Source organism: Vespula pensylvanica, chromosome 9 (assembly GCF_014466175.1).
Source record: "Vespula pensylvanica isolate Volc-1 chromosome 9, ASM1446617v1, whole genome shotgun sequence".
NCBI lineage: Eukaryota > Metazoa > Arthropoda > Insecta > Hymenoptera > Vespidae > Vespula > Vespula pensylvanica.
In genome coordinates this window covers 5,048,736-5,072,527 of record NC_057693.1, presented here as the reverse complement: position 1 = coordinate 5,072,527, position 23,792 = coordinate 5,048,736, and the positions used below count along the sequence as shown (strand labels likewise).

The 23,792-nt window shown below is 33.0% G+C and overlaps 5 protein-coding genes across 9 annotated transcripts in view; 2 read left to right on the top strand and 3 right to left on the bottom strand.

Annotated features, from left to right (window-relative positions):
- LOC122631623 overlaps window positions 1-15,393 on the top strand; it is a 28,472-nt gene extending 13,079 nt beyond the window's left edge. Inside the window, exons 3-5 of one of the 2 annotated variants that reach the window (XR_006327749.1) lie at window positions 691-1,135; window positions 8,890-9,266; window positions 11,868-15,393. Coding sequence is in view for 1 of the 2 variants with exons in the window: in XM_043817557.1 (XP_043673492.1) it covers window positions 691-1,135; window positions 8,890-9,179 (735 nt within the window). In the remaining variant the exon portion in view is untranslated. Of the gene's footprint in view, window positions 1-690; window positions 1,136-8,889; window positions 10,928-11,867 lie in introns of those variants that run through there. The other variant, XM_043817557.1, reaches the window with a different exon arrangement.
- Window positions 1-17,309, bottom strand: part of LOC122631618 (pseudouridine-metabolizing bifunctional protein C1861.05) — a 35,109-nt gene extending 17,800 nt beyond the window's left edge. Inside the window, exons 1-5 of the mRNA XM_043817551.1 lie at window positions 16,896-17,309; window positions 16,292-16,654; window positions 15,873-16,212; window positions 15,646-15,770; window positions 15,418-15,477 (exon numbers count right to left, since the gene is read on the bottom strand). Of these exons, the coding sequence (XP_043673486.1) occupies window positions 15,418-15,477; window positions 15,646-15,770; window positions 15,873-16,212; window positions 16,292-16,654; window positions 16,896-17,132 (1,125 nt within the window). The 5' untranslated portion in view covers window positions 17,133-17,309. The remainder of the gene's footprint in view (window positions 1-15,417; window positions 15,478-15,645; window positions 15,771-15,872; window positions 16,213-16,291; window positions 16,655-16,895) is intronic.
- Window positions 17,310-17,421: 112 nt separating this feature from the next.
- LOC122631637 (very-long-chain (3R)-3-hydroxyacyl-CoA dehydratase 2) lies at window positions 17,422-20,085 on the top strand. 3 transcript variants are annotated; one of them, XM_043817577.1, is made up of 5 exons: window positions 17,422-17,506; window positions 18,744-18,861; window positions 18,968-19,200; window positions 19,281-19,462; window positions 19,529-20,085. In XM_043817577.1, the coding sequence occupies exons 2-5, from the start codon at window positions 18,754-18,756 to the stop codon at window positions 19,609-19,611; spliced, it is 606 nt and encodes a 201-aa protein (XP_043673512.1). In that variant the 5' UTR covers window positions 17,422-17,506; window positions 18,744-18,753; the 3' UTR covers window positions 19,612-20,085. The 3 variants fall into 3 exon arrangements, with proteins under 3 accessions (XP_043673512.1, XP_043673511.1, XP_043673510.1); XM_043817575.1 differs by lacking the exon at window positions 17,422-17,506 and adding an exon at window positions 18,384-18,494; XM_043817576.1 differs by lacking the exons at window positions 17,422-17,506; window positions 18,744-18,861 and adding an exon at window positions 18,336-18,494.
- On the bottom strand, window positions 19,856-21,012 carry LOC122631642 (60S ribosomal protein L30). 2 transcript variants are annotated; one of them, XM_043817590.1, is made up of 4 exons: window positions 20,920-21,012; window positions 20,776-20,821; window positions 20,331-20,476; window positions 19,856-20,056 (listed from the first exon to the last, which is right to left on the bottom strand). In XM_043817590.1, the coding sequence occupies exons 2-4, from the start codon at window positions 20,794-20,796 to the stop codon at window positions 19,879-19,881; spliced, it is 345 nt and encodes a 114-aa protein (XP_043673525.1). In that variant the 5' UTR covers window positions 20,797-20,821; window positions 20,920-21,012; the 3' UTR covers window positions 19,856-19,878. The 2 variants fall into 2 exon arrangements, with proteins under 2 accessions (XP_043673525.1, XP_043673523.1); XM_043817588.1 differs by lacking the exons at window positions 20,776-20,821; window positions 20,920-21,012 and having other exon boundaries at window positions 20,331-20,512.
- A 150-nt stretch (window positions 21,013-21,162) lies between these two features.
- On the bottom strand, window positions 21,163-23,271 carry LOC122631626 (serine palmitoyltransferase 1). The gene is made up of 2 exons (XM_043817562.1): window positions 22,043-23,271; window positions 21,163-21,960 (listed from the first exon to the last, which is right to left on the bottom strand). The coding sequence occupies exons 1-2, from the start codon at window positions 22,938-22,940 to the stop codon at window positions 21,458-21,460; spliced, it is 1,401 nt and encodes a 466-aa protein (XP_043673497.1). The 5' UTR covers window positions 22,941-23,271; the 3' UTR covers window positions 21,163-21,457.
- Window positions 23,272-23,792: the final 521 nt, after the last annotated feature.

Here is a 23,792-nt window from a genome sequence, read left to right as displayed (position 1 = left end):
AAAAAAAAAAAAAATAAACAAGAGAATCGGTTTTGATGAAACTCGTTAGTAAGTAAATTTCAAGTTGAATTTCAAGATCGAAAGAACATTGACATTATTTTTATCAACCGGTGAAATTTTCCGTCGTACCTATCCCATTGAAAACTGTGAAATATTGAATTTTCAAGTGCCCTCTCGCAAATTAGAACGCCTACTTCGCTGTTACAATGATCTTACCGATTAACCTTTCGCACGGAAAATATCAGAGTATGAAAAGTCGTTGGAGTAATTTACCTCGCTGCGTCCTCTCTCAAATTTAAATAGCTTTTCGATATATAGAAAGGAAGAAAAAAAAAAAAAAACGAAAGGAGGAAAGAAGGAAAAATTTTCAAACGAATTTTTAGATATTACCAAAGAGTAGAAGAGATAGGTTTTAATCGAGCAGAATATCACGTCGGCGTAGAAAATGTAATAATTTCTTTATTCAAATAGTCAGTGAAAGGACACTTGAGCCGACACGTTTTGGCATCGAGTAGTTACATTTCATTGTCAAACAAGCCTCGTAACGATTGTCTAGTCCATCAAAAACAAGAGAAATATCATTTCTATTATAGGAATTTATTTATTATTGCGACGTCAGGTACACGTTCTCTTAGTCTTTGAAATAGTCCGACGTGAAAAGCGTTAAACGTGTTTCTCATTGTTCGACAGACGGAGTACGGTAAGGAGCCACGATTCAGCGAGCATTGGGATCGACTGCAGAAGGAATTCACGTGTTGCGGTGTAACAGGGCCGCGTGATTTCGGATCCCGTTGGCCGCAGACATGTTGCGGGCCCATCATGAATGTCAGCGACACCTGCCAGCAACCATACTCGCGAGGATGCGACGAATCCTTGCTACGCTGGTTAAGAGAAACTTCCGATCGCCTATTCGTATTTGGCTTTTGCGTCGTGGCCTTCACCAAACTCTGTTTCCTCGGTATTCTACGATACGAGATACGTGAGATGATACAAAAGATACGGATGCTGCGCGAACCACCCCCACCGGCGACAACTTTTGCCCAGCCGCCATTTTCGCAGGTGATGTCGGAAGCCACTACCAATAATGGCAGCATCGTTCGACGAACCACTCTGCCTAACGCCGTTACTCCTTCCGGTACGTATCTTACGATCTCTTCTCTTCTTTTACAAGTAATTTAACACATTTTTAAAAGATCAAAGTGGAGGACCAAGAAATGTTTAATAAAAGATCGGGAGAGAGATCGTCGTAAAAATTTCATGCCCTTAAAATGAACCCATTTGTGGGAGTAAAAACGTCGAGTGGTAGAAACGAAAGAGAAATCGTCTCTTGTGCGATAGCTCGGTGTAAGAATGAAAGATGACCGTTGGAGATAGTGCTAGACGGTAGAAAAGGTAAAACCAATAAAAAGGAAAAGAGTTTTTATTCGGATAAGCCGAATGTATATATAAGAGGGAGGGAAAGGGAGAAAGCGATATAAAATTGTTCTGTGGAAATGTTCCGACAGTTTTAAAGTCGACGTCATTAATTCTAACGATCGTTTGTCGGTTGACGCGTGTCGACACACGTTCCTACCACTTCTGCTATATCTATTCGTATAACCTCGTTTTTAATTCAGCGGAAGGTGATTTAATAAACTCTTAAATGAACAATTTCAACGCGGAAGTTACCGTAAGAACTTAAGTGTCGGCGAACCAACGGTTCGAACGTTCGGAAGGTTCGATGCCCCCGTCGAAACTAAAATAAGACTTCTAATCGATATCGCGAAAGAGCAACGAAATTTCTAGCGAAGCGTAATATTTCGCAGATATGTACGATTTCGATTAAAACCAACGCGTTCTCGAGTTTCTTTTTTTAACTGTACAAACTTGTGAAAACATGAAAAGAAACTAATTTAGTCAACATACTTATTTCAGTAGCAAAATGTCGTTGAAATAATGTCGTTAAAGAATATGTTAAAGAAATTAAACTTAGGTATATTCACGGTAGCTAGTTAAAGTATTCTATAGTTAAAGCGTGCAACCGTGAACTGTATCGATCCGATCTGATTTGGTAACCGTGCTTGAGGAGAAACCGCTATAAAGAAAAATAAGAGACTGTTCTTATTTTTCTCCTGCAATGAAGTAAAGAGACCTCGTCGAATATTACGATTTTTTTCTTTTTTTTTTTTTTTTTTTTTGACCGATAAAATTAGATTACTAGGAACTTTAATTCAATCTAGTCTAATTCTATAAATATATATCGTAGCCTTTGAAAGTTTTATCAATTAAATGTCGGATAAAAGGAATTTCAAATTCGCGAAATGAAATTTTCAATTTTGTATACTTTTGTAATATAATTTTAACGAATAAATCTAATATATATATATATATAATATATAAAATTATAATATAATATAATCTAATATAATAATACAATATACACGAATCAAAATGACGAAAAATTGTTTTCTTTGAGAAACAAAACGGTTAAAACAACGAATGTACTTTTGTCTAGTTCTTTGAAAACTGTTGTGTCTATTCTGCATCTATCGAAGTCTAGTATCCTTTAGGGATACTACGTATCTATCTAGCAATGCTTATTCAACGAGAACGTGACTCGAGTGGTACTACTTAGGTTCAAATCGTTATTTCAATGGTACTATAGAGACATATCGGGTCAAATAGACATTGGGTCAATGACTGCTTAATAGAATGTCGCCATGAAATTATATTTTTTTTTCCTTTTTTTACCAAAAACTTCGGTAAATCGAATCGTTTCGTTCGACAAATTTTACTCTTAGGTAGATGTTCGCGCTTATTTATCGTTTAAAATATCACAGAAAATAAACGTACGTGATATTTCGGATATCCTAAATTTTACCCGAACTGTTAAATTACTGCAACGTCCGTTCTGTTGACGGTAGATTGATTCATCCGATCAAGTTACAGGAACTTCTTTCCGAGGGCAATAAATCTGTCAATCAATGTCCGACATCACTTTCATGCTCCCTATACATACATACATATATATATATATCTAACTTTGATTAATATATGTAAACCACGAAATAAATCAAATAACAAATTCGATCAATGAATAAATCGGTAACAAATATCAAAATCTACTACGCAGTATAGATATTATTAAAAACTGAAGTACTTTCGAACGAGTATATGCCGTGTTAGAGAACAATAATAATAATAATAATAATAATAATAATAATAATAATAATAATAATAATAATAATAATAATAATAATAAAATCTCTTATCAATTTTCGGCCTAATAAACATCATCGATCCGTACATACAGTATTTTATCAAATACTATAGCAGGTATATAGATTATCGTCCTTACTAAAATGTTAGGAGAATCATCCGAAAGTTGTAAATTTCAGGTGGGAGACGTTTAAAGCAGGGCTGCTTCATTCTCACCGGTGAAAACAGGAGCATCGCGTGACGAGAAGCAACTGAATTGAGTCAAACTAATCTACCAGTATGCCTACTATTCTGCTTACCGTAGATTATTTCTTATCGGATCCAAGTGAAATTTTCGTTACCGCGGACACTACCAACCCAAAGAGAAATATAAATTGATATCACGAAATTTTCTTTCAAAAATATTACGTACATATAAAACAGTAGCTAGCTAATGTAATTTATCTTTATGTAATAGAACAAGCGTCGCTCGACCCACGATCATTTTCATCCAATTTACGGTCGACGAAGTTTTTTTTTTTTTTTCCTTTTCTTTTTCTTTTTTTTTTTCCACTAACTAAGTCGAGCTTTAGAGCCGTGGAGAAGCTTTAGAGATCGAAGAAATCGGTCGAACCGATAGAAGACGTAAGTGGCGTTGATTACGAAGCCGAATATATGCTTTGATGACACGAAGAAGTTACGAAGAGGGAGGACGTTTAAGTAATCGGTTTTAACGACGTAGCAAAACGTTTGTAAACCTGCAACGAATTTTCTTTCCCTCTTGTTCTTTTCTTTTCTTCTTCTTTTTTTTTTTTTTTTTTTTTTTCTTCACTAATATTCTCGATATTTCGATCGTTAACGATGTCACACTCGTCCACCGATCGATAGTAGAACGACTGATCATTAGAACTTTAATAGAAACGTTCGCGAACGTTCGCCTTTATTTTAGACGCCGTTGAGAATATGGAAACTAAAAAGTAGAACGGTTGCGTGTTCGCCGATAGTTAACATCATCTAACCGCGTGCGTTCAACCGTTCCTTCGAAGAGTTTACGGGTGACGAGCCGATGCACGGGGCATTAAAAAGCTCCTCCTCCCATAGATACTACCTACATACCTAGATATATAAGGTATCTTTATCTCTAAACGTTCATGTATGTGGAAGTTTATTTGCGAGAGGGCATCGCCATCACGAATATGTATGTGAAATTCATAAATCTTAAGGAAACGTGTTAGGAGGACGCGAGTACACTCAGCTATTAACCGGTAACAGTGCTCGTGTCTAACGGAAGTCGTAAAGATGCAAAATAACCGACTGCCACGTTAGGGAACCCTTAAGTGCGACAAATAATTTCGACGTTAGGGAACTTTAAGCCGAGTCGTTCTTTTTCTTTCTTTTTTCTTTAGATCTGTCTGTTTCTCTCTCTCTCTCTCTCTCTCTCTCTCTACTTACATCGAACTTTCGTGACTCGGCTTATATTCGAATTTTACTGCGAACTTTCCTTCTACTCTTCCACCTTCTCTCTTTTTTCTCTCCTTTCTTTGCTTAATCCTCGAAAAGGCTCAAAGGTGGATACAATGAAACTCGCTATTTAATACAGTCTTAGATACACCGTAAGAAAACTTTTTAGCTCGTTTAAAAAGCGCGTTTTCGAATTGTCGGCTGAAAGAGAGAAAGAAAAAAAGAGAGAGAGAGAGAGAGAGAGAGAGAGAGAAAGGGTAATAAAAACAAAACAAAACAAGAAAAAAAGAAGCGAAAGAACTTTTTGAAGTTTCGACGTGTAATTTGTTCGGGGGAGATTGCCAGAAAAGGAAGAGAACGTATTTATTAAAGTTATCTACCTTCCCATTTAACGGAGACAAAGGTTTCGCTGTGACGTTCACGATTTGATATTTATGATAGTCGAGATAATCCGTGGAGAAGTTGAAATCGTTTGTTGTACCTTTCTATGAAATTTCGACGTGGAAATGTGTTTTAAAGGGATGCTCGAGCAAAGGAAAGAGAAAGGGTATGTCTTCGGCTGAAAGCAGCCTGACAGATGACAAAGAAATCTCTACGGCTTCTAACGAGATACGCTTCTAAATGAGCAAAAAACTATACAAGGTAATCCTTCAAACGCAGAACGTTTTCAGAACGGCCTAGAACTGTCAGTAAAATAAATAACTAGCAGATAAAGATGAAATTAAAATGAGCAGTTGTCAACTTACAATTTAAGGAAACACGATGAAATCGACAATACGTTGTTGTTCGTTGAATATCATTCCGAGAGAGATCCATTAAAACGACGTTCAAACGTATTTCAATTAATTCGCCCGATCAAAAGTCTTATCGTTCGCGGTTGTACGCTTCGAAGGAGAAAAAGAAAAAAAAAAAAAAAGAAATAAAAGGAGAGAGAGAAGAAAAAAGGGGACACCAAAGTGCGAAGGTCGAAGCCTCGGCCTTGACCCGTAAAAAATCTGGTTTGCGTCTATGGACACCGACGATCTAATCCACTTTTCCTTTTTTTGTCGTCTGTCGATACATAAAAAAAAAAAAAGAAAGAAAAAACCCTGGAGAAAGAAGAAAGAAAAAAAGGAGAAAAAAACAAATATCCGAACTGAGATGATCCTTTATCATTCTATTTCAAGAAGAAGAAACGAGACCTTCGGTTGAGTAAGTCGTACGTTACGGAGCATTGTCTCTCTCTCTCTCTCTCTCTCTCTCTCTCTTTCTCATGTAATATTTCGAAAGAAGAAAGATAAGAGAAAAACTCTTCGAATATGACATATCCGAAGAAAATTGTCTTGATATATGAGAATATGGAAATGAGCAGGTTTGCCAGGCCGATTTTCAACGTTCCGAGAGCTCGTTCTTTCCGAATAAAGAAAGAGCTCGTTCGGCACACCATCACATAGAAGACTAAAAAGGGGGAGCAAACAAAGTCTTGGAATTTCTTTGAGCACGATAACTCTCCTCGTCTCGATAGCATTTTTGATCCTTATTCAGAAGGCTCCAACTTGAAGAGGATTTGCGAGTGGTGGTAATGCCGCTGCTAGTACTACTGACAGTACTGGTAATGGTAGTAGTACTGGTTGTGGTGGTAGCTAAAAAGGAAGATCGAATGGAATCGCAAAGTACTTTATTCGCGACAAGTACGTCGTTGCTCGCGATACTCCGTTCTTCATTGATTTTCCTCCATCCCTTTGATGATTTATTGTCAAACTTATAAAAGGATTTTTTCTCAAAAAGATTACTACATTGAACCACCACCATCAGCACTATTTATAGTAAAGAAAGAAAGTAAATCACGAAATCGAAAAATCGTCGCATCACTCTTACGATTACTTTGGATTTGTTTCGAATCAATGATCCAAACTTTTTCTCCTTTATGTTTGACCAGTTTGCCAGGATTACGGATATCCTTTGATCAAGAGTCGTCAATTTGACGATCCTCTCTCTATGATGGATTATTCTCCCCAAAATAAACACGCTCTTCTTATGCCAAAAGGATACTAAAGCAAAGATAAAGAAAGGAAGATAAAGTAAAGATAGAGAGAGAAAGAGAGAGAGAGAGAGAGAGAGAACACTTTCAGGTGGATATCTTCGGACAATGAAATTCCTACGACCCTATCGACCTGGCCATGATCCAAAACAGATCGTAACACCCAGTCGTGAAAGCTAACCGGAAGATGTGACGCCTCTATCACTGCGTACACACAATATACTTTTCGTAAATATTGTTTCTTTTTTTTCCTTTCTTTTTATTTTCTTCTTTTCCCTCTTTCCTTTTTAAATCGAACCACTTTCGATAGGATTCCGAGCGAGAGATGGAAGGATATTCTAGGTCGAGACCTCGGCCCTTTTTCTATCCAATTCATGTTACTCGAAGTTTCCTTCATAAAATCTTTTTTTTTTTTTTTTCTTTTCGAACTGCTACTCTTTTTTGCCCTGTTTTTTTTTTTTCTTTTTTTTTTCTTTCCTTTTCTTCGTCTATTCGTCGCCAGAGTTAGATTTTTAAGCAACTCCTATGGGAATCGGAATTTTTTCAAGTTGAAAAATAAAAACGAGTGGAGATTGTTCGGATTACTTCGTTTGAAAAATTACTCTAATGAACGTTTTTTCTCGGATTACAACACACAGTTACATTGACGTTAAATGAACAAAGAGGGAGATGCAGAAAATGGGAAAGAGAGAGAAAAAGAGAGAGAAAAAGGAGAGAGAGTGAAGGACTAACACATGAACTGTCCTACATATGAAATTCCATTTGCATTCGAAACTGTTACTGAAGGACCTTATCACCGGAGAATCGCTATCTCGTTTGTCAGGCGATTCTTGAAAACTATGTCTTTCGCCACTATCGATTGAGCTTTGATCATAAAGCAAGAGGGAGTTTGTAAAAGTGGGATAGCGAGTGTAAGCTCGCTCTCGCCTTGAAATTACCATTTACCATCATCGAAATATACATACATATATATATATATATACATACAATCTCGATATTGAGAATCTTTCGAAGGATACGTTTCATGGTCAACGAGATGGTGATAATGGAATGATGAGAAAGTTCGTGATATAATTAAATTAAATAAAAATGTTCCATGATAACTACTGTTATTTGTACACGCTGATAGAAGAACGAACAAAATATATATGTAGGAGAGAAAAAATAAGTATTAACAAATTAATGAAATATATTTTGTTGGCACGCGAATATTGTTTCGAAAGGAGAACGATTAAATATCTTCTACTGAAATGAAAACGGTGTCAACGTTAAGCCATTTATTCGCATGAGAGGCATTTTCTTGAAAGGAAATTTCAATAAGCTAATCGAAAGTTGACATCGAACAGTAAACTTCTAAATTGTGGAAGAGAAAAAGAAAGAAAGAAAGAGAGAGAGAGAAGAAGAGAAAGAGAGAGAAAAGGAGAAGAGAAAGAAAAAGCCGAAAAAAGAGCTTGCAAGCTTCCAAGCACGATCGATCTCTCGACACGATGCACTTGCACATGCACCGAGTTACGCTCTCGACAGTAGAGTTACCAATACGTTCACACTGCTGCGACAACGACTATGTCCCTGTTCGAACTGTAGTACAACGACGACAACGACTACAACAACTGCGACGACGACTACGACGACGAGGAGGAGAACGTATGTATGTTGGTATTTATCTCGTGCCACTCCAATTCGCCGCAAAGAGTCGACCTCGGCACGATCCGTATGTACCACGACGGAAAATCTCGTTTCTACTGTAAAATCAAGAGTCACCCTAGCCAAAAACATGTCTGACCAATAACCGATTTTTACTCATACTACGTCTGACTGGTACGATCTTTATTCACCGACAACCATCGTTCCATCATTTTTCGACGTAAATTGTGATGAATAATTATAGAAATACAAATACATATATATATATATAATCTCTTTTTATTTAACTAACACGAATTATACGAGTTATTAGAATCGTTAACAGGCCGAACGAAATAAAAGCGTTAAATAATATAAAAAAAGCTGATATACCGATTGAAAATTCCCCTTTTCAAATATAGAAGTTATCGAATGAAATAATATCGATTAAATAAAGTTACGCGTATCAATGATATTTAATAAACAATACATTAACTTATCGATTTTATTCGGACAAACAATTTGGTATTGTCAAGAAATAAAATAACATTGATTTTGTGTATTAACAATGAACCGATGATAATGTTAATTCTATTTGATTTTTATAGGAAACGCATCGTTACTTTTGCAAACGGAGGAATGCAATACAGGCCGACATCCTCTATTAGCGAACAATCTTCAAGATGGTGGAGCCGATAGCGACACGAACAGTCACTGTGCTTTGATCTTAGAAGAGACAACGCCAACGTCGGCCAATCACAATTGCGGTACGCGCGAGAAGAGCAACGGTAACAATAATTACGAGATGCGGGAGTTTAACAGAAGATTGTTACTCTCGAACGGCGGTAGCCCAGGTACGCAAGGTGTCACAGCAGGTGGGCAAAGCAGGCGTACCTGACTATGGAAGTGGTGGCGAAACACCTGGAACCATCTTCTCTACAGGAGCAACCGGCCCGCCGAAGTACCAGTATATAAATAAGCCTACGTAATACACACCTATACATAATATACATATATACATATATAAATATATCGAAGTTATATAGGGACTATTACTTTGGTTTTTTAAAAGAGATGAGCCGGAGGCTTACGAATGGTGACGATCGACGAACGAAAAGAACGAAGAAGAAAAGAAAGAAAGAAAGAAAAAAGAATGAATGAAAAAAGAGAGATATATAAAGACGGTGGTAGTAAAAGACGTAACGTCTGAGTCTGAGTAAAATCGTGAGAACTCTGGAAAAGCTCTCCGTTATTATCAGTGATATATTGAGATGGCGTTTTATTTTTTTCTTTCTTTTGTTACTATTAGTGAAAGAAGAAACGACGGGAAAAACAAGTGACGTTTCTTGGATAACGAAAAAATCGTAGGCATAACGCACGATCGTTCTCGATCGTCCTTATTATTTTTATCCTCGCGTCTCGAGAAAAGATCCTTTATTTATTCTCTATGCCTCCTTCTCCGGTAGTCGGCTCTCACGGCCGCATTGATCTGGACGGTCTTTCTGTTTTACTCTGTGGAAAATCTGTACCATAAATATATAGATATATGCATATATATATTTTATATATATATATCACACCTAACATATATATAAGTATATATGTATATATATATATATATATATATATATATATATTTAAATAAACGCCGACACGTTCGCGATCGTTCCTCTTATTCGCTGTTCCATAGCCCTACAGAAAAGCCAGACCCTATACGTGTTCTCTATGATGTACATCGAACTATACACACATCACATACATACATACATATACATATACACACACAGACAAACACAAAATACAAAAAAAGAAATATAACACGCATACATAACCACGCGAACTTACAGGCACGCACTATTCGTGAACGGTATAAAGTAAGTAAGTTGATATTTATAACCAGAAAAATGTTATATTTGGACTGGAGATTAAACGTGAACGTGTAAATATGACGTCTTTGAAACGATGCTTTTTCTTTTTAATTAATTAATACGCGTGTCTATTTCGTGAAGGAAACAGCTGATAATAGAGAGCGAAAACGTGTTACGTACGATCGATTCGAAAAAAAAAATTTTTCTTCTATTATTCCTTTTTCTTTTTCTTTTTATTCGATTCTTTATACTTTAGTTTTCCTTCCGTGAGAATGAAAGACAGTAGAGATAAGAAGGAACAAAAAGGAACGGGTACGTCGATAATCGTCGTACCTTTTTAAATACTTGCTTCCAAATATCATTATATATGACAAAGTGATACGAACGAAGCAGTGTCAGCGAGTTCAAGCGTTATCTCTCACCGCAATCTAATGTAATTCTTTGTAAAAGAAAGGACAAAAAAAAATAGAAAAGAAAAAACAAGAATTCAACCTTCTTAGCACGTTTGTGTCTAACCAAAAAAGTAAAAAAAAAAAAAAAGAAAAAGAAAACAAGAAAAAAAAAAGGAAAAGGAAAAAAAGAACAAGAAAAGTCAACGAAATTAACGTTTGGCTTCGTCAAAAACGAAATGAATCGGTGAAACGAATTCATTGAATAATATCCTATGTTAATTATTTGTTATTTCGGACAATCGTAGCGAAATGTGACGATCGACGAATTCGACGATAAGAAAAAATTTCGAGAAGGATTAAAGAAAAAAAAAAGAGAGAGAGAGAGAGAAGGAGAAAGAAAAAAGTTATTATTTTTTATTCCAAAAGGACACGATGATTTTTGACGAACTCGTACGATAAATATTATCGATTTAAAGTCGATTCAAACGTTTCAGTTCGCTCTCCATTTCACAGTGATTTTTTAACATTATCGTAAGGGTAATTTGAATGTATACATTGACGCATTTCCTTTCAATTATCATAAACGATTCGATCGCACCAGATCCGTCATGGATAATTTCTTCAATGTAAATTATGGATATTGAAGTGCGACTGAATTGAAATTTAATGAATTGAATTGTATTCGACGATTGATTTTAATTCGACGACAGGACACAACGAAATAATTTGATTCATTCCGAAAGAACTTTACGAAAGTTGTCTTTAAAATAAAACTTTGACCATTTCGAGAATCGATTCGAGATATATCGTCTCTTCAAATTTGCCTGCCTGAATCATCTTAAAAATCTTCAGATTCGAAATGAGAAAATTATAAAGATAGAGAGAGAGAGAGAGAGAGAGAGAAAGAGAAAGAGAAAGATCTATGAAAGAAATATAATCATAACAGGAGGAGAAAATGTTCGATGATCGTTACCCTTTCTCGTTTTCGTCTGTCCGAATGATCCAAAGATCTATCCGATCGATCTATCGTATTTGAAATTTCTCTTAAGTTTTCGAATAAGAAGCACGTGAATAATAAGCGAAGATAATATTTACTAAGGAAGACTGTGAGTATTAACTGACGTGTAAACGTTTTAGACGATATAGAAAATACAAGACCAAAAAGTTAAAAAAAAAAATTTGTTAGATGCAATCGAAGAAATATTTCGAAGCGAAGACCAAATCAAAATTAACGATACCTAATAGTTAAAAAGAGCGTCTCTCCGTCCTCTTTTTTTTTTTTTTTCTTTTTATTTTTTCTATATTTTTTTTTTTTCTTACGTCTAGGATCTTCGAAATTGAAGGAACGAGAAAAAAGGAGAAGAAAGGAGAGGAGAAGAGAGGAGAAGAGAAAACAAGAGAAAAGAAGAGAAAGACGAAGGAGAACTGCGAGGATTTGTACTGCAAAGAGCAACTCGATCGCTCGTTTAGCTCGCCCGGAGTAGAAGCCCTTCTTTCAGTTTCAGAAATAGCCACAACGAGAAAGGAGAGAGAAAGAACGTAGTACATACGTACATAGATACATACATATATACATACGTATGTACGTAGGTACGATATATATATATATATATATATATATATATATATATATATATATACATACACAACATACGTACGTACTTACATGCGTGTTTGTGTACACTAAATGCACGTATGCAATTTGCCGTGGACAAAAACGAGGTATAATAGGATGCTTTTTGCTTCCCCAGAATAGTAATAGAAAACAAACAATTTTTCTTTCAGAAAGAAATGTTTCCTTCTATTACTACTTAACAATATCCGGAGAAACTTCCGAAATTACTTAAATTCGAAACGATCGATCGATCGATCGATCGTAGAATGTAAGTAGTTTGGAATAAGTTTATATAAGGGCAAGATAAATCTAGAGAAACGCTTGTAAAGCGTTCTAATCGTGGCTTTAGCTTCGCAATGTTATACTAAATTTATCTCTTAAGTTTGCTTTTTCTTCTTAAGCTTACTGAAGAAGACGAGACGAGACAAGACGAGACGAGACAAGACAGTGACAAGATACGTCTCTTCTCATACTCTTATTCACAACGTACATACGTAAGTAAATATGTACGTATGCGTGTATGCGTGTGCGTGCGTATGTGTATGTATATGTATATGTATCCTACGTAATATGTACGCGTTGAAAACTCGCACCTATCTTTATTAAGAGACCCAAGAGATTGCACGATCGAGCCGACGTCGTGCTATTAACGATATCCGATGAAAAAAAAAAAAAAAGAAAAAAAAAAAGGAGTGATAGCAAAAAGGGGGATCGAAGTAGTAGGTATCGAAGTGACACTGGACGCTTTCTAATTAAACGATAATAATTCTAACGTAACACATTGATACGTCACAAAGGATAGACGCTAGACTTTTTAACGCCCCTACGATCCTTTCATCAAAGTTTTCTTCTAACGCAACGTATTCCTTATACGTCTTTCCGTCCTCGCACGGTCGTTTTACACACATGCTACTTTTGTAGAATTATTTTTAGCGGTAAGAGAGAACAAGAGAGAGATAGAGCAAGTGTGCGTGCGTGCATATGTATATCTATAGGTGCGATAGAAAGAGAGAAAGAGAGAGAAGGAATTTTTTGTTTCCTCCTTTAAAATTTTCTTAACAAAAAGAAAATAATTGATGGCTTTTCCCGAGACAGCTCTAGCAGATCATTTTTATATGAAAAATGGAAGCAGTATTCTCTATGATAGTATATCACAGTATGTCGCGTAAACTATCGTCGTTAGTAAAGAAGAACGAGAGATAGAAACGATGCATCGATTTATAGGAGTATTTTAAATAGAATATATGAGAGATATACTATCATTATGAATTTTTCTCTTATCGATGAAACATTACGTACATATGTACGTACAATGAGAAAAACACAAAAGTCTCCAGGACATAACAGATGATCAACAGTTTCTAATTCTTTTTACACAAATGATACATGTAGCGCGAGTAGTGTGTATTGATTTGTGGTAAAACTAATGAGGATATGAAATATAAAAATCGAGGTAATTGGCTTCCTAGTTAGGATCTATCGAATCTTAGGATTATATGCGTTAACGAATGTAAAAGGCATTGTATACAAAAAAAAAAAGAGAAAAAACAAATATTAGTAGGCTGTATATAGCGGTGTATGGTAGAAAGTTAATTAAGTGTCGATCGTCTGCTTAAGAAAAAGCCAGAAATATTGTGTCTAAAAAGAAAAAAAAAAAAGGAGAAATAAATAATAAAAAAAAAAAAAAAAAAAAAAAAGAAACTGAATGACCACATCATAACGCGAATATACTCGCATGGAAGGACTTAGAGAATAACTTTCTGGAAAAAGGATCGAATCGTTTTCTAAGAAAAGAATTCCTGGAATTCTCCTTCTACTTCTTCTACTTCTTCTTCTTCTTCTTCTTCTTCTTCTTCTTCTTCTTCTTCTTCTTCTTCTTCTTCTACTTCTTCTTCTTCTTCGAGAAAAATCGGTCATTTATATTTGCGTGTAATCACAACGGCGTGGAAAACAGGGTATTATCAAAATGACGTACGTCAGCAATCGATTATTAGAAAGTCATTAGTAATTATAGTATCATATGTGCGGTACGTATTTGTTACTGAAAATTTTATGATACCTTCGTTTCCTTGGATGTGACATTTGTTAGAATATTATTTTGGAGACGCTTCTGACAAAAACTCTTAAGGGTTCTTTCTTAATCAGGCTATCGAATAATCGTTGAATGTAATAAACTATTAACAATGTCTCAAAGCTTACACCTCGCAGACACGCAGAGCCTCTGCCACTGATTGTATCGTAAGGACATTATACATATACGTGAAATAGACTAAATGATTTTTAATTAATTATTTTTAGAAGGCAAGTGTGTTACTATAAGCCGCCCAGAGGTGAAGAGAAACCACGCTGATCATTGATCATAGAGAGAAAGTACGTAAATGCTTTTACATTAAACTTTTGGCCGAGTAGAACTTACTGTTAACTAGCTACCACGTACTACGATTATTAAAGTAACAAAGGGACGATTTGTACACTCGAATCTAACTCGGCCAATAAATCCTAAACAGAATATACAGTCCTGTCGTAAAGAAGGCTTTAAAGTAAACACGATTTAGCGATTTGTAACTGATTGATATTTAAAAGTAATATGTAAATTGAGATGAGTCTAAGAGAGGGAGCTTTGAATAGTGCCTGCTTAAAATCCAGTTTACTATATCTGATACTGTTAGATATGGTACTCACATTACGACGTAACCGACAGATTTAATAGAGAGCTATCGTAGCGAAGTATGGGAAAAAGTGTCGTTTATGGAATACGTTCGTTGTTTTAAAGTCACACATGACAAAGCACAACGAAATACATACATAAATGTAGAGCCGCTGTTTATATTTATGCGAATTCAAAAAGCAGCGTATCTCTGATATAGAGAGATCATATCTAAACTTAAAGATACGTTAGCTTTAACTTACTTGAAAATAAGTTTGTACCTTAAGTCAAACTGTTGTAATGGACATTTTTTAAATTAATACTATGTGAACCAAGGACACATATACACGTACACACGTACAAGCGCATTCACACGTCGAAGAAAAATTATTTAACTAACCATTTTTGCTTTCTTCCATGGCTTCTACCAACAGAAACCACTCTTCCCCATACTGTACTATGAGTTCGTGTTATTCAATACCCTTAAGTGTACATAAAACGTATGTGGCCGTAATTGTATGTAAATACTGTTACACATTCTATGATTACCATGAAATATGAATACAAGGAAAATTGGTTATTTAGTATAATTATGACTACGAAATTTAACTTACTTTTATCTCAGAATCCTCCACTTGCAAAATGGTATCCAGAATTGCAGCACCTACTACTACCTGTATCAGAAAGCAAAAAATAATGATCCTATAATTATTAGGAATAACGATAATTCGTGCTATCCGTGTATTTATACGTATTTATGGATTTTAATTTATATCGATATACAAAAAGATGAGACAAATATGAGTGATACGTAACAATGTAAGTGTATGTTTAAAACTTACAGGACTTCTGTTAAATGCTGGTAAGTGTTTGGAACGTTGAGGTAAAGTAGAAGCTTGAGTTCCTTCATAAAGATATTTTGCTATTTCTGCTGCAACTTTAGCATTATTTTTTATAAGTGCAATATCTGCAATTGTAAATCTTTGATGAGACCTTTGCGACGCAACGTTATATTATACTTTACAATCTTATAATTATTGTTAACCTACATTCTATCGTATATACTTACTAGTCTTAAGAAACTTGCCACTTGTTATTTCATTAAGTTCTTTCAATAATAATGGTGTAACGTTCTTTCCTTTTATACGCATACGTTTAGCCTTTTCTAAAGCTTTACTTATTTCTATTTCTACTTCGTTAGGATTTAATGCATGCTCTTTGGGAACAGAAACAGCCAATAATATGCCTGTAGAAAGATTCAATTCTCTTTGTATTCTTACGAAATCTGCTGCATCTTTAGAATCTGTTACTCTAAACGGAGCTTTTAATTTATCGTATGTTTCAGCACAATAGAAAGCTGGGAAATTATAAGTATGGCCAATATTTACAACGGGTACTCCTTGAGTTTCCTAGCAACACAAGAAAATAATATTTCAATCGACCGACAGCACAGAAATTATTGCTCATAAATATATTAAAAATACTAACTAGGTATTCTAATGTTTTGCCAATATCCAAAATAGATTTAACACCGGAACAAACAACGGCGATAGGTGTACGACCGAGTTCTATCAAGTCTGTACTTATATCGAAGGTAGTTTCTGCTTCTCTGTGAACACCGCCGATACCACCAGTGGCCATAATCGGTATACCTGCTGCATTCGCTATTAACATTGTAGCGCTGACCGTAGTTCCTCCGTTCAACTTTTGCAATGCGACAGAGGATAAATCTCTGGCCGAACATTTAACGGTATTTGCAGAATTTGTTTTAGACAATATTTCCAAGTGTTCGCTATCAAGACCAACGTGTATCTTTCCATTTATAATTCCTATTGTCGCAGGTATTGCTCCCTAAATAAAGAGTTCCAATGTTTAAGTAACGAATATCCATTCGTATAGAGTAAATAAACTATTCGTATAAAAAGCATCCATGTACCACTGAACCTAATCGCAAACATAAACATTAATATTTATAACATTTCAAAAAAAGATCGATTATATTTTATAGATGTCGCGTGTGATATGGTTAAGAAAAAAAAAAAGGGATAATAAATAACGCTTATAAAGCGAACGTATTGCTGTTTACACACACTTGTTTTCTCACAGCATCTTCTACTTTAAGTGCGGTATTAAAGTTTTCAGGAAAGGGCATCCCATGGGTTATAATCGTTGATTCCAATGCGACTATCGGTTGGGAATTTTTTTTCCCTGCAATTACGTCGTCCCCATAAATAATATGTTTGCATCGATTTGTGATAGATCGAGAAGGAGGATCGTACTTTAGAACATCGATTTTTCTCAACTTTTTCCAAAAGCTCATGAGACGCATGACGTTCGAATGAATAGCTTCGAAAACGTTTCTAATCGTTGACACGGTTGAACTTATAACTGTAACGAACGTAAGAAAATCTGACAAAACGTCTTTTATCTTAATATTTCTTTTAATTTCTATCTGATATGTTTAATATTATCTTTCTATGCGTTTTTATCTAATATCGAAGAACATATGTATGAAAAGCATTGATCGATAAAAGAGGAATGATAATATTTATATTCAACGTTTCATGTACTTATGTACGCGTACATATGTATTTGTGTACGTACATACATCGAAACCATATACATAGATCGTGTATCGTTAAGAAAAAAAAGAAAAAAGAAGAAGCGTAATGGACTCCAAAAATGGATAGAATTTTAATTTATGTGAGTAATTATTAATAATAAGTATAAAAAACGTGTTGCTCGATCAATTTTCTTGGAAAAAGAAACGTCTGTAAAAACGAGCCTTGATAAAATTGCTTTTTACGTAAGAATAAACAAATTAAAATATTCAGATATATGAATGTGGCGATGTTACGTCAGATGAGTAAACAAAAACTTTTCTACGTGGCTTTTATTTTTTTTTTTTTTTGTTAACTCATCGAACATAAATTTAACAGAGATATTTTTACGCTCGTTTCTTTTTTTTTTATGATCATCAATACAAGCTAAAATAAAAATATTAAAAAAAGAGATAAAAAAATAGTATCAACGTTGGCAAGTTTTTATTCGATGTCCGCAAATGTATCGTTGTGAGAGAGAGGAAATTTATATATTGGCGATATATAAATAATATTATTGATAATATAAAATGATATTAACGTATATTAATATGTTATAAAATGTTTCATTTATTTGGATTTTTTTTTTTTTTTTTCTTTTTAGAACAGATAAAATTTAATTTACAAAACTATTTGACATATATATTTGTCAAGTACAAATACATAACATATATTTTCCTAGAGTATACTAGTTCTCAATGTTGAACTGAAATGCTTTAAGAATAAATTCACTGATCAATCGTGTAGGAAAATATGTTATATATGGAATAATAGAATTATAATGAATAATATAGAAAAAGCAAAAAATTTTTTTTATTTTTTAATTATCAATTACGATTTCCTAGAAGAGAATTGTTCTTTAATATTTAAATAGTTACTATTTCAATATTAGCTCACATTGTAAAATATTTCACTTGGAAAGTTCCGTGCGGTCATTATATACATATATGAATATACATAACCTGAATGCATTATATCGAGACGTACAGTTTATAGTTAGTGGTCAAAGTGTAAACGAAGAAAAATTTAGTAACAATGATAACTTTGAAAAAACTTTATTTGTGCACTTACAATGCGATAGAAGCGTTTGGGTAAATATATATTTAAATAATCATAAATTTCTTCTAAAAAAAAGTCGAAAAAAGTGTTTTTTTTTTTTTTTTCTTTCTCTTTTTCTACCAGAGAAAACGATAGATTTTTAATGAGTTTTAAATGATATCTTCCACTAATATAATTTCAGATTAATTACTATTATATTGAACAATGTATTAATATGTTTTTCTATTATAAAATTTCAGTACAAGTATATGAAATAAAAATTAATTTTATTCATTTCGCAGTTGGTCATGGATGTTATATATATTGATATCTCACTACGGAGATAGTTCATCAACTTTAAGTTTTTGGGATAAAATTTGGCTTCCTTTATTTATTTTTCAATTTTCTGCTTATCTCGAGGTACTTATATAATAAAAAAGAAAGAATAAAAGATTTTTGAAATATTATCTATTACTTATAAAAAAATATTGGATTGTTTTCTAAAAACATTTAATTTTCCTTTCAGACGATACATGCCGTAACAGGTTTAGTTCGATCAAATCCGATAATAGTACTGGTACAAGTCACAAGTCGTGCAATTATTTATATCGTGTTATTGTCCTTGCCATCGGAATCTGTTGGATCATCATTTAGTTTACCATATACTCTCGTCTCTTGGTGTATTGCAGAGATCATTAAATATTCTTATTACTTTATGAATCTTATTGGATATATACCATATTTTCTAACATGGTTAAGGTACCACAGTTTTTGTTTATTTTTATCCTATTGAATTATTTATCTTTAACAATTATGTAACGTAATTTGAATCTTCATAGATATTCGTCATTTATGATACTTTATCCGACTGGTATAAGCGGAGAACTTTTTTGTATTTACAAAGCAATCATTTATTCGAAGTCTAATCCAGATATATGGAGTTATACATTGCCTAATCAATGGAACTTTACATTCAGTTATTTATATCTTTTGATAATGATCGTAATAATATATATTCCAGGTAAGCGTCGATATTACATTTAAATTATTTTGCCTTTCTTAAATTACTTCATGTTTTTTGTTATAGGTTCACCCATATTATATAAGCACATGCTTTCACAAAGACAGAAAGTGTTAAATACAAGCGTTAAAACGAAAAAAGTTAAATAATTGTATATTTTATCAGTTTTTATATTACTTTGCACCTTGTTACTTTTCGCACGACTTTATAACACAAAGTATAAAACTTAAAATATAAAATAAAATGAAACAAGAAATATATTGTTACGGAAAAAAATAAAATATTTAAATATCTAAGTATTTTATTTTTTATATTAGGAATCAGACCAAAAATGTTCTAGTGGAATGGATTAAATTTATTTTATGGAATACGTTTAATGAAATAATGCTTTCATTTTAATAAACAAAATTTATTTCTTATGCATGATCACCAGTAGGTACTGATTTTATAATATCAGAGTTTCCAGGATCTGTAATCGATAAGGTACAAACACGGAAATACTTTCCACATGCTGTTCCCAACTCGATGTTATTTCCAGTATAATGATGTACGCCTGTTTTTGCCAGCATAGCGTAGTACTCGATCTCGGATTTCCTAAATATAGAAAGACAATTATTATTTTATAGAATTTATTTAATTGCAATTGTCCACTGTACTTACAAACAGGGACCAGAGACTACTCCGTAGTTCTCCTTCATTACTTTCTATATGATTGAACAATGAAAGTTACAAATATCTTATTAATAAAAATATTTATTAAAATTTCATAAATGACATCTATAAATATAAAGAAATAATATAATTATCAATTTGTAACTTTCTTGTTGCTTTTTTTTTTTTTTAAAGGAGCACTACATCTCAGTCTCACCTTAAAGGAGGAGTATTGTTTGCAATTATGACGAGCTTAGCTTTGCCTTGCCGAAGAGATTTCAGTGTTTGCTTGTATCCCAATACATACTTGCCAGATTTCATAACAAGAGCAAGTGTATTGTTTATGCTATCTTTGTCCTTTTTCTGTTTGAACAAGTAATACATCAACATTAAAAGATATTGTTTTTCTTTCATTATATATAGTCAAATTACAAGTTAGAATTCTCTCAACATAACCTCGTTAGGCACGGCCACATCAAGAGAGAGAGTTCCTTATTTTAATTTGCATATAATATCACAAATTCTTTACAAATATTATAAGAATATACGAAAAGATATTTATAGAAAAATATTTTACAAAATACATTTATTAATAAACTATATGATCAAAATTGATAAGAATAAAATAAGAACGCGAACACGTGCTTATTAAGAATATATACCTGCTTTCTTTGAGCAACCATTTTTGCAGTTTATATGTACTCGAAGCTAAAAAAAATATTTAATATAGTTAATTATTACTAATCGAACAATGAAGAACTTAAAAACTTGTTGAGAAATTATTAGAAAATTTTTAAGCATCATACCTTCGAAAGCACCAAACGTAAAAAGAATGAGATGCAAGTTAAGGTCCGAATAATGTGTCAACCAGTGCCATCTATCTGCGCATGTGCAACAGTCACTTCCGTTCAGGAGCGGATATACGACTTTTTGTGTTTGATATTGTTTAATTTGTTATGTAATTTTATTTATTATTTTATTTTTATTTCATTTCATTTTTTTTATTTATTATTTTATTTTCAGGTAAGATAGATCGAATGATATCGCAATAATTAATTACGAGCATTTTATTTACATTTAAATTATACATTATATTCAACTCTATTTATATCGCATATATATTTTATATAGAGAAATATCGAATAAAAAAGCTTTGAAAAATGCGTTTAGACGGAATGTAGAATCACTATACATGCCAGGCAATCTAATACTTAATCCTTAACAAATTAATTATATATTTTTTTTCTAGATGTAAAGCATAATAGATTTACAATATTTCTTATAAATAGATAAGTAAATATATATATGTATATAAATATATATATATATATTTAATGTCTTTTATTATGTTAAAATTTCTTTAATACACTTCTTTAATGTAGATATTGCAAAATTAATATCACTTTCAGTTAATAATACAGAGACACAAAGACGTAAGCTAGGTCTTGGCAGATGTTTTTCTGTTTCCAGATATGTAGGACTTATTATAGCTAAATTATTTTCGATGCACCTTTTAGAAATAGAAGTGAGGATTTTTATTTCTTCAGAATAATTTTTCTTTTCTTTCAAATATAAATGTTTTAAAGGAGACTCTGCAAAGCTTGGAGTTTCAATATACGGCACTTCTTTAAGAGCATTATCTATAGTTATACACTTATCTTTCAAAGATTTGAATATATGTGGATTATTTTCCATGATATTTATAGCAGTAATAGCTGCTGTTGTTAAAAGTGGTGGTAAAGATGCTGAGAAGCAATACCCAAGGGCACCCAAACGTTGATGTTCGACGATAAAAGTAGTACCAACACAAAATCCACCAATAGATCCTATAGCTGTTTCTAAGGATCCTGTAAATACAACGATACCAAATATTCAATGTATAGAATGTAAGAAAATAATCATTTAAAATAACAAACAAATTACGCTTACCCATAATTAAATCGATTTCATGTTTAGGAACACCAAAATGTTCTGTGATCCCTTTTCCATGAGCACCAAGGGTTCCAATTGATATAGATTCATCAATGAATATTCTAAGTTTATATTTTTTACATAACGTAATTAATTCAGGTAAAGGGCAAATCTGCCCTGTATACAAATAAATTCCTTCTATAATTAAGAAGCGTTTGATTTTAGAAGCTTTAGGATTTTTCTTATCCTTGTTTTCTTGTTCTAACAACAAATCATGCAGATGTTGCACATCATTGTGTTTAAAATATTTAATCGTCGACCTAGAAGCATCTAATCCTTTTTGTATGGCAAAATTTATTTTTTCATCCACAAACACCAGATCATTTTTTTTACAATATCCAGGTATGGCAGTGGCAATGGTACTGAATCCATAAGAGTATACGATAGCTTCTTCGGTATCTGTAAATTTAGCCAATCTTTCTTCCAATTCAAGATGAACGTCAACAGTTCCATAAAAACCACGTGGTCCACAGGAACCAACTCCATATTTTTTAATAGTTTCAGTTGCAATTTCATTTATTTCTTTATTTTCTGTTAGGCCCAAGTAATTGTGAGTTCCCAAATTAAGGCAATCTTTGTTATCGACTAAGATTCTTTTACCAACTTTGGTAGATACTTTTAAAGGATGTAAAGAAGGATGATTAGGATCTATTTCAGGCGTCAATGGTTCCGGTTTCCATTCTGATAATTTTTTCTCCAATTCATCTTCCGTTAGAGTTACATTTTCTCTACGGTAAACTTTTTTGACAATGAACCATAAGAACAACAGTATGGCGAATACTTCCAACAAAGTATAATATTGCGGTATAGTACTAAGAATCTCCATTGATTCTAGAAATAGAAATTTGGAACTCATTTTTGTAGATAATTTAATCGTAACTATTATCGTATCATTTATCGTGCTTTCTTATTAAACGATTACGTATCGAACGTCTATATCACAAGAGAAAATATAGCACTGTTCTTTCAATAATATTAAATAAATTAAAAAATTTGATCGTATCAAACAGAATTGTCCGTAGTAGCCATCGAATTCTATAATTAAAATTTTAGTGATAGATGGCGGTTGGATACACTACTAGAAAATTAATAACCAAAAAAATTGAAAGACAGAGCAGCATACAAGCTTTTCTCTTTCATTCTAATCACTTGGAACGATTAGACAAACTATTAATATCTATAGATTAATGAGTGATTATCTATATTAAAAAAAAAAAAGGCTACATATCTATCATAGAAACGATCTTTGTCATAGCCAATCGCTGAAGTCGTATTATCGTCGACCAATCCCAATTGTGTACACTGCTTAATCTTTACAAAATCAAAAATATAACAAAAAAAAAAAAAAAAAAAAAAAAAAAGAGAAATAGGATTTTTTAAAACAGACCATTTTTGTAACTTTCATATTTCGTATGTTAAAAAAAGAAAAGAAAAGAAAAAAAAAAGAAACAAAAAATATTTTCAAGCGATGCAACCGTTCGATATAAATAAAATAAATATCGATACTATCTGTACGTTCGACTTATCTCGTTCTTCGAAATTAGAAATAGAAATCGCGAAGATTCGAAGGTTAAACGTTCGTTCAGTACGACGAACTTTCTTGTAGGAATAGAGAGGAAAGGTTAAATAAAAGAAAGAAGAATAAAAAAAAAAAAAGAGAGAGAAAAAGAAGAAAAAGAAAAAAAAACAAACAAAATAGAAAAGGAAG

What these genes read in the sequence shown, in the direction of transcription:
- LOC122631626 (XM_043817562.1), bottom strand. Translation starts at nt 22,940, where the DNA reads ATGAGTTCCAAATTTCTATTTCTAGAATCAATGGAGATTCTTAGTACT. An exon ending in TGAAATCGATTTAATTATGG is followed by an intron (nt 21,961 to 22,042) that starts GTAAGCGTAATT and finishes TTGTATTTACAG; the next exon opens with GATCCTTAGAAACAGCTATA.
- LOC122631642 (XM_043817588.1), bottom strand. Translation starts at nt 20,503, where the DNA reads ATGTTGATGTATTACTTGTTCAAACAGAAAAAGGACAAAGATAGCATA. An exon ending in AACAATACTCCTCCTTTAAG is followed by an intron (nt 20,057 to 20,330) that starts GTGAGACTGAGA and finishes TTCTATATTTAG; the next exon opens with GAAATCCGAGATCGAGTACT.
- LOC122631637 (XM_043817575.1), top strand. Translation starts at nt 18,439, where the DNA reads ATGATAACTTTGAAAAAACTTTATTTGTGCACTTACAATGCGATAGAA. An exon ending in AATGCGATAGAAGCGTTTGG is followed by an intron (nt 18,495 to 18,743) that starts GTAAATATATAT and finishes TTCATTTCGCAG; the next exon opens with TTGGTCATGGATGTTATATA. An exon ending in CGTAATAATATATATTCCAG is followed by an intron (nt 19,463 to 19,528) that starts GTAAGCGTCGAT and finishes TTTTTGTTATAG; the next exon opens with GTTCACCCATATTATATAAG.